Genomic DNA, 15,133 nt, shown 5'->3' with positions numbered 1-15,133 from the left:
CCCGGTGGTGCGCGTGCGAAGATTAACTTGCCGGGTGAATTTTTACAGTTCCTCATGCCTCCTTTTTCTGTTTCCACCCTCGGCCACCAGATGACGATGCTGAAGTTTGCAACGTTCGAGTCCAACGAAACGACGTAAAAAAAGCCTCCAATAATTCCAGTAATTGTCTCGCAATTCGTAGTTTTTTAACCTGCACCGATGCCAAGTGAAATAAAAAATTAGTGAATTAAAAATGTTTTTTTCCTCCATTTCGTTGGACTGCAACGTTGCAAACTTCAGCGTCGTCTCTCTTCATGTTGGATCCCAATAAATCGCATCAAATGCTTTCGACACGTCCATCTTCCACTCGGACAATAAATCCATTTGGTTGTTTTCGATGTCTTCCGTTTTACGTAATCGTGGAATGATTTTTGGTTTTTCCGCTTACCTGGCCGGACTCTAGCAGCTCGTCCGCGGTACTTCCGTCCCCGTAGGTTTCCAGTCCCAACATTGTTCTGCAATTGCGAGTCCCTCTCGATCTCTACGACAAACAAAATTTACGACGGAATGCCTCGAATTAACGTCTCACTCGGTTTTTTTTCTGCTGCTTCCAGGTCTTACCCGTCCCCGGTTCACAATGGTGTACACAATGGATCGTCGATGAGTTGCTCGTCACAAGGTCAGTCCAGATGATCAATAAATTATATAAAGTGGTAATGAAAAGGACAGTTTCGGATGTTTCTTCACAGACCTTCGGACCTCCCTCTTTTTGATGGGCGGAAAAACCGATTTTTTTTTCATTAGATATTCAAGTACGATGTCCGAAAAATAATCTCACGCAATTTCATAAAGATCGGAGCGTTATCTCAGAATCGTCTTTTTTGAAAAATACCTTTGCGGAGGACACGATTACTAAAAAAACTATTAATCCTATCCGTACCAAATTTATACCACTTATTTATTACAATTAAAGCTAGAGCCTGGACGAAGGATTTCGTATTTTGTTGGGGAAGAAAAAGAATTGTAAGAAAAAACTGAAAATTTATCTGAAAAAATGAACTTTCTGTTAAAACTGTGGCCATTTTTTTAAACATCATCATTTTTACAAATCCTTCGTCCAGGTCCAAGCTATTTTTATAATAAATAAGTAGTACTAATTTTGTACGGTTCGGATTAATAGTTTTTTATTCATCACCTCCTCCACCGCGACTGATGCTCAAAAAAGGTGCTACTGGAATGCAGCTGGAGCTGCGCCATTTTGGGAAATTTTTTGATGAAAAAAATTGTGCAAGTACATGAACATGTGTACTAATGAATGTCTCCGTAACATTTTTTCAACAAACATTTATTTTCTTGTCGAAAAAAAAAAAATCAAGAAAATCACGTATTTCCGCGTGCTCCAAGTGTCGTATAAAAGGCCTTAAATTAGAAAAAAAAAAATGGCCTAAAACAAAAAATTTCCACATTTTTATCCGCAACGAATAGTCGCGATCCGTAAACCGTGAATTTCGATTTTGTTTCGCTGAAAATTAGGAGTGATGGTGAAACAGGAAGCGAGGGACGACGGTTATGAGACGAGTCCAGATCCGGAAATGCGGAGCAACGGTGGTGACAGTAGTCAGCAATATCATACGCCGTTAACGCCGCACACGCCTCATACACCACACACGCCTCTAACGCCGATTTCGGCGACGTCCCATCAGCCCCAACTGCCCGGCTCGAACGCCGCGACCCTCGGGCAGGTGAGCAACTTTTTTCATTATTTTTCTACAGCGAGAATTATCGAAGCAATGAAACGACGAGGAAAATGTTTTATTGCTATATTTATGAAAAAATGATCGGAAAATTGTTCGCGCTACTCTTAAGATGATGGATCAGTCGGTAACGAAAACTCGATTTTTTAAAATTGAAACTCTTCGACATCGTTCGTCCGATTAAAATAATAAAAATGTCATCGTACGCAGCACGATCGCAAAAATTCGATGACATTTTTATTTTCTCGATCAGACCAGACGAACGACGTGGAAAAATTTCCTTTTCAAAATTTTCTTAAATCATCTTAAGATGATGGATCAGTCGGTAATCACAACCGTGAGTGCGAGAGAGATAGCTGAAAATTTTGAAAAGAAAATTTTTCCACGTCGTTCGTCTGGTCTGATCGAGAAAATAAAAATGTCATCGAATTTTTGCGATCGTGCTGCGTACGATGACATTTTTTATTATTTTAATCGGACGAACGATGTCGAAGAGTTTCAATTTAAAAAATTCGAGGTTTCATTACCGACTGATCCATCATCTTAAGGCAAATCAACGTAAATCAATATTTTTGGTGAAGGTGGAGTGAGTCGCTTCGAATTTGTGAAACATTTTGTCACAACGAATACTTGCGAGGGTTCGCGCAGTTCTTTTAACGCCGGGTACAAAAGTACGAAAAAGCGAAACTTGGAACGATTCGCATTTTGCTTTGATAACAAAATCACATTTTTTTTTTCAGGTTTCGATAAAATGCGAAACTCCCGTGGATCCGTACTCTTTCGTCGACGAGGAAATGTCGATGAGCGGGGGTATGAGAACGGCGAGCAGTCCGGGTGACAATAATCACGAAAACATGACGTGTCCCGGTGGAGCCCAATCGGGAATCGTTACACCAACTTCACCCTCGCCAGGCCCAATGGCGACTCAGCATCATCTCAATCTCGCCGCGATGAATGGCATCAATCCACTCCAACTGCCACATCAGCCGAAAAAACGAGGTCGCAAGAAAAAATCCGAAATGATACTCACGCCGGAAGAGTAAGTTTTTTTTTTTAAATTTTTAATTTTTTTTTTTTTTTATTGCCAAATTGCAATTGAGTCCGTCACATTCGACGTTTACTGGACAAAGAATGATCGAGAAACTTGTTAATTTCGTTTCAGTCGGGCCGAAGCCAACATGATTCTCCAATTCTGTCAAAATCGTGTTTATCCATATTCGCGTCTCAGTTTTTATCGTCTATGACGTCTCGAAATGTCCACTTTCGCGAAAGAGTTTCGGAAAAATCGTTACTGTGATGAACATTCGATTCATCCTTATTCGAACTAATGATAATTCAGACTTTTTTTTCCCTTATCAAAAAAAAAAAAAAAACACGTTTTTAATTCTTGTTTCCGGTGTTCGAGATAATTGTTTGGGTAGAATCCTCTACGATATGGGACTCTTGGAGTAAAGGGATTTCTAAAGTCCGTCAAAATGCTTCGAAATTGTAAAAGAAAAATGGGGAAAGAATCGAATGACGATACGGTTTTACAATCTTGTATTTAAAAATGTATTTTAATTTACTACTTTTAAAATGATTTTTTAAAAATGATTAATTGATCGCGGAATTTTGGAAAAAAAAGCTGGAATTCATCCCTTCTCACAGCAGTAGTAGGAACAAAGATCGAAAATCTTCTAGAATTCGAAACAATTTTTCAAGCTCGCTTATTGGTCGTTTTCAGAGCCGAACTTGCCGAGGCGAAAAAACGAGCAAAAACGTACAAGGAGAGGAAGAAGCACGATAGATTCGACGGTATGCCGGAGGAGGAAGTCAGCAAGAGAGTTCTTCCCGATCACCTTACCAGCAATCTTGACATTATTATTGTGAGTGCTTCCGTCCCTTTGTTTTTGCTCCTCTATTTTCTCCTTCATTTTCACTTTTTTCTTTCGTCTTCTCATTTTTTTCTTGCTCGAAACTCCTTCATTTCGCTCTTTACCTTTTCTCTCTCTCTCGCTTTGTCCCTCTGCTGGATATACCGCGATTCGTAACTACGAGCCCCGGTTCATTGCTCGAAACGCGACGAGCCGAGGAAATTCGGTTATTTCGTCGACGCGTTGTAATCGCGGTCAAATCGTCGTTAAACCCCTTCTCTTCTACACCATCCAACCCCAAGTTTCACGCTACGACCATTTAACACGCACAGTTGCACGTTCAAAATCACAGATATACATCCGCGTCGATGGAAATGTACACCGAGCAGCCAAATATGCATATCCATATATAAATATAGAAGAACCGCTTTCGCTCGAGCTATTTATTGTTGTTTCACTGAATCAGCCTCAACTGCCTCTTGTATAATTGCTACAACGAGTATGCGTTTCGAAAAAAAATGAATAAACGTTAGAAATATGATTTTTATTTCGCAACGATTTCATAACCGGAATTAATAATTTATGAGTTGTTTTTTTTTTTTTTTTTTTTCATTATATTCGACTCGATATCGTCCACTTATTTGCATTCTCGACATTAAATTTAAAGCTTCGAAATGATTAATTCCTCTTAGTTTATCATTGAGACGAAATTTCAAATTTTTTTCACCGAATATTTATCAGCTAAACGAATTCAACGAATTCAGTGACCGATGTGAAAATGAACATTCTGCATGGGAAACGAGTGTGGCAAAGCGAAGCGTGTGAACATCGGTTTAACGCGCGAATTCATTTCGATCCGTCTCACAAACGTCCAACCATACAGTTTATAATATTTTTTAAATATCGAATGGCTATCGGCACACGTTATTTTATGCAGCAATATCTCCATTTCTATGTGCCGTGACACACATTTGAAAAATTACACCAATTTGTCGCGTATCGTATTTAAATCGAGCATAAACGAGTTTCACGGAAGTTTATTAATTTGGAAATTATAATACAACGAATAAGCTGCGAAAAAAGAAAATTTAGGTACCAATTTCTATACGACAGTTCCCAGTTTCTTTTCGTTCTTTCTCAATAACAAATGCCTCGAACTTCGGACATGGATTCTCACTAAAATTTGAAATTTTCCATTCTCGAGATTTATACAGTTCTCAAATTTTTAATCACCCTCCTTCGAATATTCTCAATTAGATTTTTTAATCAAACTCCCAACACATTTATTCGCTTTCCTGCCATTTTATATCCGATCCTTTGGTCCTGAAAGTCCCAGGGCACGCGGACACCTTTGACTATCACCGACGATCATTATTTTTGAGTAACGATTTCAACGATTTTCGCTTAAACACAGTCACAGTCGTAGGAATTTATCTCCATCATTGAAACCGCCTTCTACAACCGTAAAATGATTTTCATTCCACTGTTTTCCACATTATTAAAGATGATTCAAGGATCGTGATCGATTTGCAAGATCGAATCGTTACAAAAATTCATGCAGAGCTAACTCAAAATGGAACAACCCGATCGAATAACAACTTTCTCGTTTCTTATTATTCAGAAGTAAAAAAGTACGACGACCTAATAAAAGTGTCATTGGTTTACCACCAATCCGATAATTGTCACGCACATAATACAGAAGCATCGGAACTCTTATGCCGTAGTAAAATCGGTAAGTTGCGCCCGCGTTTCGTTATCCTTGGACTCTGGCATGGTTAGTTACCTAATCTCGAAGAAAAGAGGGAACCCACACCGATAACACGTTTCGCCTTAGTTGCGCAACAGGTATAATGTTCTACTACCGTTATGGTGGGAGGAGGAGGAGGAGGAGGAGGAGGAGGAGGAGGAGAGAGAGAGGGGGGGGGGGGTAGAGAGTGCAACGCGTAAGCTTGATACACGAATACGAGGAAAACAAGCAGAGCGACGACTTAGCACACGAGGATAGTGTTCTAAAGTCGTTGTGACTCGACTCTCTCTCTCTCTCTCTCTCGCGCTCTCTCTCTCTGTCTTTTGTGTTGAGGATAGACACGCAGAGGTTGCATAATCGTCCCGGAGACTTTGGCGCTACCGGATGCGGATAAACTTGGCGAAAACGCTCGCTCGCGCCCTCTCCCGGACTCGTTATAATAACAGTAATAATATCAAAGTTGGAAAGAGACGGTGGGTGTGCAGGGAAAAGCGAAACGGAGAGGAAACTGTGCTTAAAGCTTCTCTTCCCTTAGCAGGAAACTTCGAAACTCGGAGTTGCCTTGTGTAGTGGGAAAAAGAAGGAGCGAGAGGGAGGAAGCATTCTTGGCATTTTCTCTATCTCGCTCGCTCTTCGGTCTAGTGAAACTCTTCCGATAACCGAATGCACAAACTTCAAAGCTCACGAAGACGAGAAGACGGGGGGAGGGGACTTTCACCTTGAATCTCTATCCCCAGCCGTCCGGTTTTATAGTACAGAGACGTAGTAATACGGGAATTCGATTAATCGAACTGCTGGGTACTTGGCTCGAAACTTTTTTTGTTCGGCTCGTAGCGTTTTCGTTCTTTTTTTTTTTGCTCTTGTTTTAGTTTTTGTTTCCGCGACACACACGTGCACGGGTCGAAACCCATGAATGGGGAATTCTGGCTGATTCCGGTCCTTGTTTTTGTTTGCGTTAAACTTTTTATCGGGCTTGCGCGAAGAAACTAATCGGCAGAGTGGGTACCCGAACGCTGAGATGACGGAGGAGAAACGTTTCGGTTTCTTTCGGCTGGATGAGATAATCAATGTTTCTTACGTTTCTTTCCCCAGATCGGCATCAACCCTGGATTATTCGCGGCGTACAAAGGCCATCACTACGCAGGACCCGGCAACCATTTCTGTAAGTACTTTTTGCACCAGTGAAATGTGAAAAGAAACGAAATTTATTATCCTGACATGCATTTCGAGTGTCGATAGCAATAAATCGAGATCCGAATCGGTGATTTCTGAACGAAATTCACATCGCGAACCGCCAAACAGTTGGACCGAGAACCGACACGGGTCGGAGAGGACGCTCCTCCCGAGATAACTAGCGCCGACAACAACGCAGAAAAAGTGGGTTAGAGTCGCGGCCCGCTCGGAACGCGGGGCAAGAATTTCCCCATTTTTTTCACGGGCGAAAGAAAAATAAGCGAGGAAAAAGGGACGGGAAGGGGAGAAAAACGTTTCTGAGAGTCTCCGAGTCGGTAAAGAGAGCGATAAAGCGAGCAGGGTGGCTGGAGCTCCTTACGCAGAACGGTTTTGTTCCCTGGCTCGTTCGGTCGTGTACGTAAAACCTACTAAAGAATACCTAGGGCAGCCATTACTTCTCCGTCTATATCTATAGAATTTTTCATTAGGCGGTAGCACACACGCGTGCGTGAGTTTAGCGCGCGCACACGTGCATTTGCGATTTTCTCCCGTCCTCGTAATTCCCCGAGCCTCTCGCTCTTTTTCGCGTGTTAGGGCGCAGAGAGAGAGAGAGAGAGAGAGAGAGAGAGAGAGAGAGAGCGGGAGGGCTCGATTTTCCAGGGTTTTCCCGGGGGTTTTGTGGGTATAGTGTTCCACTGGATGTAAAGCGGGCGGCGGCGGGCGCAGGAGGGATGCGGGAGGCACCGAAGGGAAAAGAGGGCTGGTAGGAAAGGGGTTGTCCGGGCGACAGTGTACAGCGAGCGAGTAAAAGAGCGCGAGGAGGACGGAGAACGGAGCTTTTATGCTGCGTTGGCAAAGGGTGGAAAAGGGCGGTGGTGGAGTTGCTCGTGGCGAGGAGGTGGTCTGCACTACTGTTCAAAGAGCTCCGGGGAGGGAGCTCCGAGGGAGGAAAAGGGTTGGGAGAGTGAGCTCGACGAAGGGGCCTCGAAGAGAGAAAGAGCGAGAAATAAAGAAGAAAGAGAGCGAGAGGGAGAAAAAGATAGGGCAATGTGCTGCGAGCTCACAGCAACAGCGAGGGGAAAAAGACGAGGTGGAAACTATAATGAGCGGAACAGGTGGGAGCGAGAGGAAAATACGAAAAAAGGAGAGAGAGAGAGAGAGAGGGGGGGGGGGGAAACCCTGCACAAGCAATATAGCTGCGTACACTCTTTGCCGGATAAAAAGAGAGGAAAATAACGAGCGGGGGCAGCCGGAGAGAGGCGAGGAAGAAAAGGAGAGAAAGAGTACCACTGGGCTAGCAGGGGAGGCAAAAATGTTGGAAGCTGAGGTGGCGCGCACGGATGGACCGGCTGCTGCCTATATATGTGCCCTCGTAGAACTGCCGGATGGTTTTCCGCGGGGCTCAAGGGGCAAAGAGAAAACGCGCCGGTGGGTGAGAGAGACCGCGGAGCCACGGGGGAGGCAGAGAGAGAGAGAGAGAGAGAGAGACGAAAATTACGGACGAGCGAGGCAGTCGAGCGTACCTCTTCTCTTACTTGCTCGTACTATGTATACATACATATATTAAATCTGGTACATGTATAGAGTATATGTACGTGGTGTATATACACGCGTTATGTACAGCGGATCGGGGTGCACGGGACGTATTTGTCTCTATGGGACTCTCCGCTTCGACTCGTTCCTATTTCCCCGCTATTTTCTCTTCCCTCGATTCCGAACATTCCTCGAACGAAATATTTCTGAAAGGTTATGAAATTTTTTAAAATTCCTAATCAACGAGCAAACTCCTCATTTTTAACGACCAACTTTGGAGCCCTCGTTTATTCTCTCCTCGTGCGTCATCTCTTCTTGAGACAAGGCACGCACCGCTGACAATTACTCGCGATTATTGCGCCTCGCAAAAGGCGTCGCGAGGGTCATTGCACCAGAGGTCCCGTAAACGCTCGATATTTTGCTTCCAGAGCGTGTTATTCGTGCATGCTATATGTCTCCGTTATACATGTTTCGGCAGTCAAGGCTTTCCCGATAGATGAATATAGACGCTGCGATTCATCAGCTGCCCGGCTATTATACGTGGCTATACATCGCTACGCGAACTTTGTCAACCTGTGGAACATTCCTGCTGCCTCGATAACAAAACTACGTGCTCCCGTAGCTACGATTTTCTTTACCTTCGATCAAACGTCATTATCGCCAAACGAACTAATTAAAATGAGCTTTCATTATTTTCTTTGTGCAAAGTCGAACAGTTTCATCGCTCGATCGAATGAGTATTTTGTGACATTTTCTCCCTGCAGCTTTTCATCACTCGTTTTATCGGCTAATTTTACATTTAAGCATCTTCCCTCACTTCGATATTTTCGTTCTCGTTTTATTATCTGGTTGTTTCCCCCCTCCCCTCGATCTCGCCTGAAAAGGTTTCTAATTGAATAATTCTCAACTATTTCTGGTCTCATAGTCGCGCGAGAACTTGGACACGAGCATAGGTATAGTTTCGCGGAGCTTCGCGTTACTGGGATTCCCTTTCCGGGTCGACTGTCCTCGCCGAGGGGGGGGGGGGGGGGGGGGGGGGGGTGAAAGACAACGCTAGCCGCGAGGAGCGGGCAACCTTTCGTAGCCTCGAAGGGCTCGTGTCTCCGACACGTAAAATGCGGGTTCGGGGCACACGGCGAGGGAGGGGGAGAGAAGAGAAAATGGAGGAGCGGAGGGTGAGCAAACCCTGCGTGTGCCTATCCGCTCGATAGCGGCTCGCACACGACCCCGTCGGCCGTCGCGTTTCACCGGCGAGTTTCACCTGCTCCTGCGGCTCTCTCTCTCTCGCTTTCCCAAAACCACGCGAGACCACCTTTTTCACCCTTTACTTATCACCTTTTTCCAAACCCTCTGCTCCTCGCATTAGCAGAGTTGGAAGCGCGACTTTAAAATCCTTGGGAGCGCACAAAAAAAAAAAGAAAACCAACGAAATCCGTTGCGATTCAGCGCTCGCCGGAATCAAAGTCGCGCGGGGGTCATACCCGACTTTGAGTCGAGCGCGATACCGAGTCCGGGCTCTCGTGGATCATTCGAGGATATTTGCATACAATGTTGCCACGCTAAACCATGCTAAAAACATAAAAAATTTCAAAATATTTTTTAGTGACAAATTTGACGATACAAATTTTTTAAAGATTTTTCTTCTGTACAGCTATCGAGTTATTGATCACTAGAGCTCACGTGTATAAGCATAGCGTTGTCCATGTATGAGGGATTCTCTGTCAAACGGCGGCCACTTTTTTTTCGACCATCTCAGATCTACCTTCATAACTGATTATATCAAAGTACTACTACTAAACGGTACTCAATGTGAATTTTTTCAGATTTTTAAATTCACAATTTTAGAAAATGTTGTTTTTCTTTTCAAATGAATATATCTCGGAAACTCGAAGTAACTGAAAAAAAATGTATTTACATAAAAGTTGTAGTTTCGCGTTAGCTTTCGAGCGGACGACTCGAAATAATTTTCACGCTCTGGTAACGATGACTTTTTACGAAAAAAGGGAAGAATTATTTTTTTATTCAGAAACCTGCCATTTTTTTTGGCTGAAAAAATTACAGAGTTTTCCAACATGTCTGACGATATCGTGAAAAAATCGCCAGAGTGGCACGGATCGAGGTTCTAGGGTAAAAAAAATAAAATCACAAAAATTAACTGTTTTTATTTTTTTTTTTATTAAAAAACAGCCAGCCTTTTTTGACTGAAAAATTACAGAGTCTTTCAGTGTGTTTGACGATCTCGTAAAAAAAATCGCCAGAGTGGTACGGATCGAGGTACCGGGTATGAAAAAATTCATTTGTGTAATTTCATTTTTTTTACCCTAGAATCTCGATCCGTGCCACTTTGCCGATTTTTTCGCGATATCGTCAGACACATTGGAAAACTCTGTAATTTTTTCAGCCCAAAAATAAATCCTGTTTCTGAATAAAAAAATAATTCTCCCCTTTTTTCGTAAAAAGTCATCGTTACCAGAGCGTAAAAATTATTTCGAGTCGTCCGCTCGAAAGCTAACGCGAAACTACAACTTTCATGTGAAAACATTTTTTTTCAGTTACTTCGAGTTTCCGAGATATATCCATTTGAAAAAAAAAAAAAAAAAAAAAACAATATTTTCTAAAAATATGAATTTAAAAATCTGAAAAAATTCACATAGAGTACCGTTTAGTAGTAGAGTACTTTGATATAATCAGTTATGAAGGTCGATCTGAGATGGTCGAAAAAAAAGTGGCCGCGGTTTGACAGAGAATCCCTCATACATAGGTGTACATTCCGGGCATAAGAAATCTGCTTTAATGCGTAATTACTCGATAGCTGAGCAGAAGAAAATTTTGAAAAAAAAAATTGTGTTTTCGCGCTTGATGTTGAATAACATTATCACAAAATTCGATAAATTTCGAATTATTTAGACTTTTGTAGCATACATCATGAAGCGAGCTCGAAAATTCGATCGCACCAAATTACCCCGAGATCAGCGCGTGCTTGGATTTCGTAAGGAGGTCAATATCGCTTGGATTACTTGAGGTCAAGCTTAAACGCATCGCGCATTTCGCACTCTTATTTCCGTTGAGGTTGCGCGAGGTTTCCTATGACAAGACTCGAGACAGGAGCCGAGCTGTCGCCGAGTTTGCCTAGGATCGCGAATGGCCGGAGAGTTTCGACGATTCGTCACGGAGAACAAAAAAGAAAAAAAAAAAACAAACAAAAAGCAAAAGTCACGTGTGCCAATCGATTGCGGCGGTAGTTAAGGGTCGCGGGACGACAAGTGCGAGGGATCGGGCGATTGTTCAAGGTCACAAAACGTCTGGTTTTCTTGCCAATCTCGCGCGTTCCGCGTCTGCGAGGAACCTGCGACAGGGACGATCCACCGAGCGAGGGGGATTTATTATTGTAATTTTTTATCTTCTCTCGTTCCGTTGGACCCGACGAGACTGGAAAAAGTGAGAGAGAGAGAGAGAGAGAAGGAGGGGGAAAGGGAGAGGGAGAGAAAAAATTCAACCCTCGCGGTGGAAAAGGGTCGCGCTTTTAGCCTAGTTCCACTTGACCTTACTCAACGACGAGATCTTTTTTATCCACGTATAAAGCGAGCCCCTTTCCCGAAGCCGAGGGGGAAAAAACCCATCGAAAGTTTTCTTCCACGATGTTTTCTCTTGTTTCTTCTTCTCTTGTTCATACTGCGATTATTACTTTTGTATCTTTTTCTCTCCAGGGTTTATATCCAAGTGAAAATGTATAAAAGTGTTTGCTGTGCTCTCCCCCCCCGCCGCCCACCGTGCCCCGCGAAAGAGGGGAAGCCCCGTGAAAATTGATTTTCCAGGCGCGGTCTCTCTCTCTCTCTCTCTCTCTCCCTCTTTCCCCTCGCTCTCTATGTACATATAAATCCTACTTTATATATGTATGTGCGAGAGCCCTCGCTCTCGCTCTCTCTCTCTTTCTCTTTCTCTCTTCCTAGCCCCTGGCCGCGGTCACAGGTTGGTGGCATCGACCTGCGACCTGGCGGTTACCAACGACACTAACATCCAGCCCTATCGTCCTTCCGAGCCCGAGCGAGTACTCGTTGAAAAGAAAAAACGTTGGAAAAAACAAGACGCTAGTTCCCTTCATTTTTACTGCTATGAAATCGTAAATATTCATTCGCGAAACCCGTCAAATAGGGCCTCTAACTGTATGCAACGAGGGCTCGTAATAAAAGGATATTTTCAGAATGTTGAAAAATGATAATTCGCTTCGCGGGAGCTCCGATACGCTGCGCGCGGATATCTCGCGAAAACTAACCCGGTTTTTCTCGCATCCCGATAAAATGTCAACTTGGTTCCCATCCGGCGTCATTCGCGATCTTTTCTCTTACAAATATGAGTTTATTTTATTAAACAATTATCGAAATTGTTTCCGTGTATTCGTCCAATCTGTAAATCCACTTTTGTTCGATATCGTTACGACGAACGAAATATAGTAGGCGCATCGAGCGCGCGGGGCGAGTTATTTATCACAATTTATTGTCACACGGTCTGAAAACTGGGCCGAGAAAAACGGTTAGAGTCACGGAGACAGTGTAGAAAAGCGGTTAAAAACGAGGGAAAACTTGGTCTCGAAGTTTGACAAAGTTTTGCCGATCGTCTCGAGACTAAACTATAGTTATATACAAAAACAGTCCCTTTCAGTTTCTACGTTCGATCGGCAGGACAGAGGGAGAGAGAGAAAGAGAGAGAGAGAAGTAAAACAAGCTGCGCCCACCGGGCGAAAGAGAGCGAGTAAACCGGTGAAAATGTCGGTTATAACCTCCCGCGATTCTCTTTTCGCGAGCTCTCACAACTTTGTTCGCGAAAGTTGTGCGCCACGAGCTCTCTTACTCTCTCCCTGTGCCTCTGCTCGCTTTGCCAAGGTCACCGACATGGAGAGATTGAGAGAGAAAAGCAACCGCACTACTAATACCATCTCATAGCCCGAACCGAAAGCACAGCCTTCCTATGTATGTACTACCAACGATGCGCTGAATTGTGGGACACTGAAACTGAAAATAGGAAGGGACGCGGGGGCAAATAAATATCGCCACCTACCGGCACAACTGAAGCGTTCTTTCCTCTTCTTCCCCCCCCCCCCCCCCTGGCCCTCTTCCCCTTCTGCTGCAACCTTCTCCTGTGCTCGCATTTCTTTCTGACCAAACTCGCGGACGACTTGCCGTAAAGTGATAAATTTCCTTCGCACATATTTATATCTATGTATGACTATGTACATACATCTTTTGCCTGAAAGTTTAGCTCCAACTCTCTCTCTCAGTCTCGTTCACGACCCTCCCCCCAACAATTTTACGGTTTCGAGTTGTTACAAGCGTGCCAACCTTCGCCCTTCTCCTCGCGCCCTCTCGAGCTTAATACTTTCGTTTAATCGGAGAATAAAAAGTGCGGAGATACAGATATATTTGTGTGTACGGATGGGAGCACGCGGAACTGGAAAAGTCGAAGAAACAACGAAAAGAAAGTTTGCTTTGTTTCACCCACTGGCCCAGTATCGGAAATACTTTTTATCGTTTCGGTTTTCTCTCTTCTTACTTCGATTTACTTTACTACTTTCCCTTACAGCGACGCGCTCACCACTGAAACTCTCTTGCCTTCGTGTTGCGTTGCTTTGAAACTCACCCATTCAGTTTTTTTTTTCTTTTCGCAGGGAAATGTTTACATCTGAGCGGACTTACCCCCGAACCTCTGACCGCCGACGACGATTACAAACTCCTTCGTCTCGGCATCGGTTTCACCAACATGGTCGCTCGGGCCACTAAAGGCAGTGCCGATCTCACGAGGAAGGAAATCAAGGAAGGTTCGTACACACAACTCATCATCGACGTTCCATTGTAAAATACTTATTTCTAAAGTGTTTATCAACAGAGGAACAAAAGTAGGGAGAAAAAAAAATATGACGTGTTCGTACTTACATTATCAATTTAATTGAAATTAACAATTCTCACTGAGCTTTGCCATTCGACCCTGATCCCGTTTGACCTCTTCTCCATCGCAAACAGCCCCAAATTCACTCTTGATAGTTGCTCGTGTTCTCATACCCATACTATCGGAGAAGTTTAACTCTCGCTTCCGAAGGAGAACTCAAGTGTACTCTCACGCCCGCGTTTATACATAACACCACCGGTAAATTGTTTCCAAACTACTATTTTACGAGAACCGAAACGTGCGAATTTGACGATAGCGACAGGACGCCCACCGGCGTGTGTCTCTCCCTGCCCTTCTTTTGTCTCAAGACACACTCGTCACTCGTGCGTCTCGACACCGGCGTACACGAAACTACGGAACACGCAACAACGCGGCTTCTAATAATTTGCGAGGGAAAAATCATAACAAAGACTGACTTTTCAACTTTTTACCACTAGAGCGCGTTTTAATCTCAATGTTCTCAGTCCGACAACTTTGCTTATCCCGTGAACGCGAACGTGTTTTTTTCACAGAGGTTAGGTTAGGTCGATCGTTTTTGTTATTATCACTTCTATCTCTTTTACCGACTGTCTTATTCGGATAAAAACTTATTAATCTGTAAATTTTTTTTTCGTCAATACAATTGCCCACGGAGCCCGAAAATCGTTTTATAATTTCACTTTCCACCGCGAGTCGAACATATGCTACTTTTTGCTGTGTTTCCAGCGAGCAGAAAAATGGCGGGATTTCTATACTTTACGAAACTCGTACACGCGTCGGGACATGTTGACGAATACGTAAACAAAGACGATAAGAGAAACTAATGTTTCGTTGTTTTATATATTTCAGGAAGCCACATATTATTGGAAAAATTACGAAAGTACAAACCGAAAATTGCGGTTTTCAATGGAAAATTGATTTACGAAGTATTTTCGGGAAAGAAGGAATTTGGATTTGGGAGACAACCAACGCTCGTCGATGGAACTAATACGGTAAGAGGCGGGGAAAAAACTCGACGTGTATGACCCGGCGAAAAACGGAACGATAAATTCTCAAAACTGTATTATTTGGTTTATGGAATTGGAATAATTATTTACTAATTGAAAATTATTTAAAACTTGAGAAAATTATTTTGAGAAACAAAGGTTCGAAACGGCATTCGGCTATATTGGAAA

At 43.3% G+C, this 15,133-nt stretch overlaps 2 protein-coding genes across 5 annotated transcripts in view; one reads left to right on the top strand and one right to left on the bottom strand.

The window, feature by feature from the left end:
- The window catches only part of LOC122413504 (uncharacterized), a 45,281-nt gene extending 31,119 nt beyond the window's left edge, over positions 1-14,162 (bottom strand). The window contains exons 1-2 of the mRNA XM_043423907.1: positions 13,967-14,162; positions 428-520 (exon numbers count right to left, since the gene is read on the bottom strand). Of these exons, the coding sequence (XP_043279842.1) occupies positions 428-490 (63 nt within the window). The 5' untranslated portion in view covers positions 491-520; positions 13,967-14,162. The remainder of the gene's footprint in view (positions 1-427; positions 521-13,966) is intronic.
- Tdg (Thymine DNA glycosylase) overlaps positions 1-15,133 on the top strand; it is a 44,253-nt gene that overhangs the window by 21,273 nt on the left and 7,847 nt on the right. For all 4 annotated transcript variants that reach the window (XM_043423909.1, XM_043423911.1, XM_043423908.1 and 1 more), the window contains 7 exons: positions 594-658; positions 1,513-1,721; positions 2,474-2,772; positions 3,457-3,598; positions 6,426-6,495; positions 13,702-13,851; positions 14,808-14,950. In XM_043423909.1, coding sequence (XP_043279844.1) covers positions 594-658; positions 1,513-1,721; positions 2,474-2,772; positions 3,457-3,598; positions 6,426-6,495; positions 13,702-13,851; positions 14,808-14,950 — 1,078 coding nt within the window. The remainder of the gene's footprint in view (positions 1-593; positions 659-1,512; positions 1,722-2,473; positions 2,773-3,456; positions 3,599-6,425; positions 6,496-13,701; positions 13,852-14,807; positions 14,951-15,133) is intronic.

Source organism: Venturia canescens, chromosome 7, assembly GCF_019457755.1.
Source record: "Venturia canescens isolate UGA chromosome 7, ASM1945775v1, whole genome shotgun sequence".
Classification (NCBI taxonomy): Eukaryota; Metazoa; Arthropoda; class Insecta; order Hymenoptera; family Ichneumonidae; genus Venturia; species Venturia canescens.
Note: the sequence above shows the minus strand (reverse complement) of the source record. Positions and strands in the feature narration are given on the sequence as shown.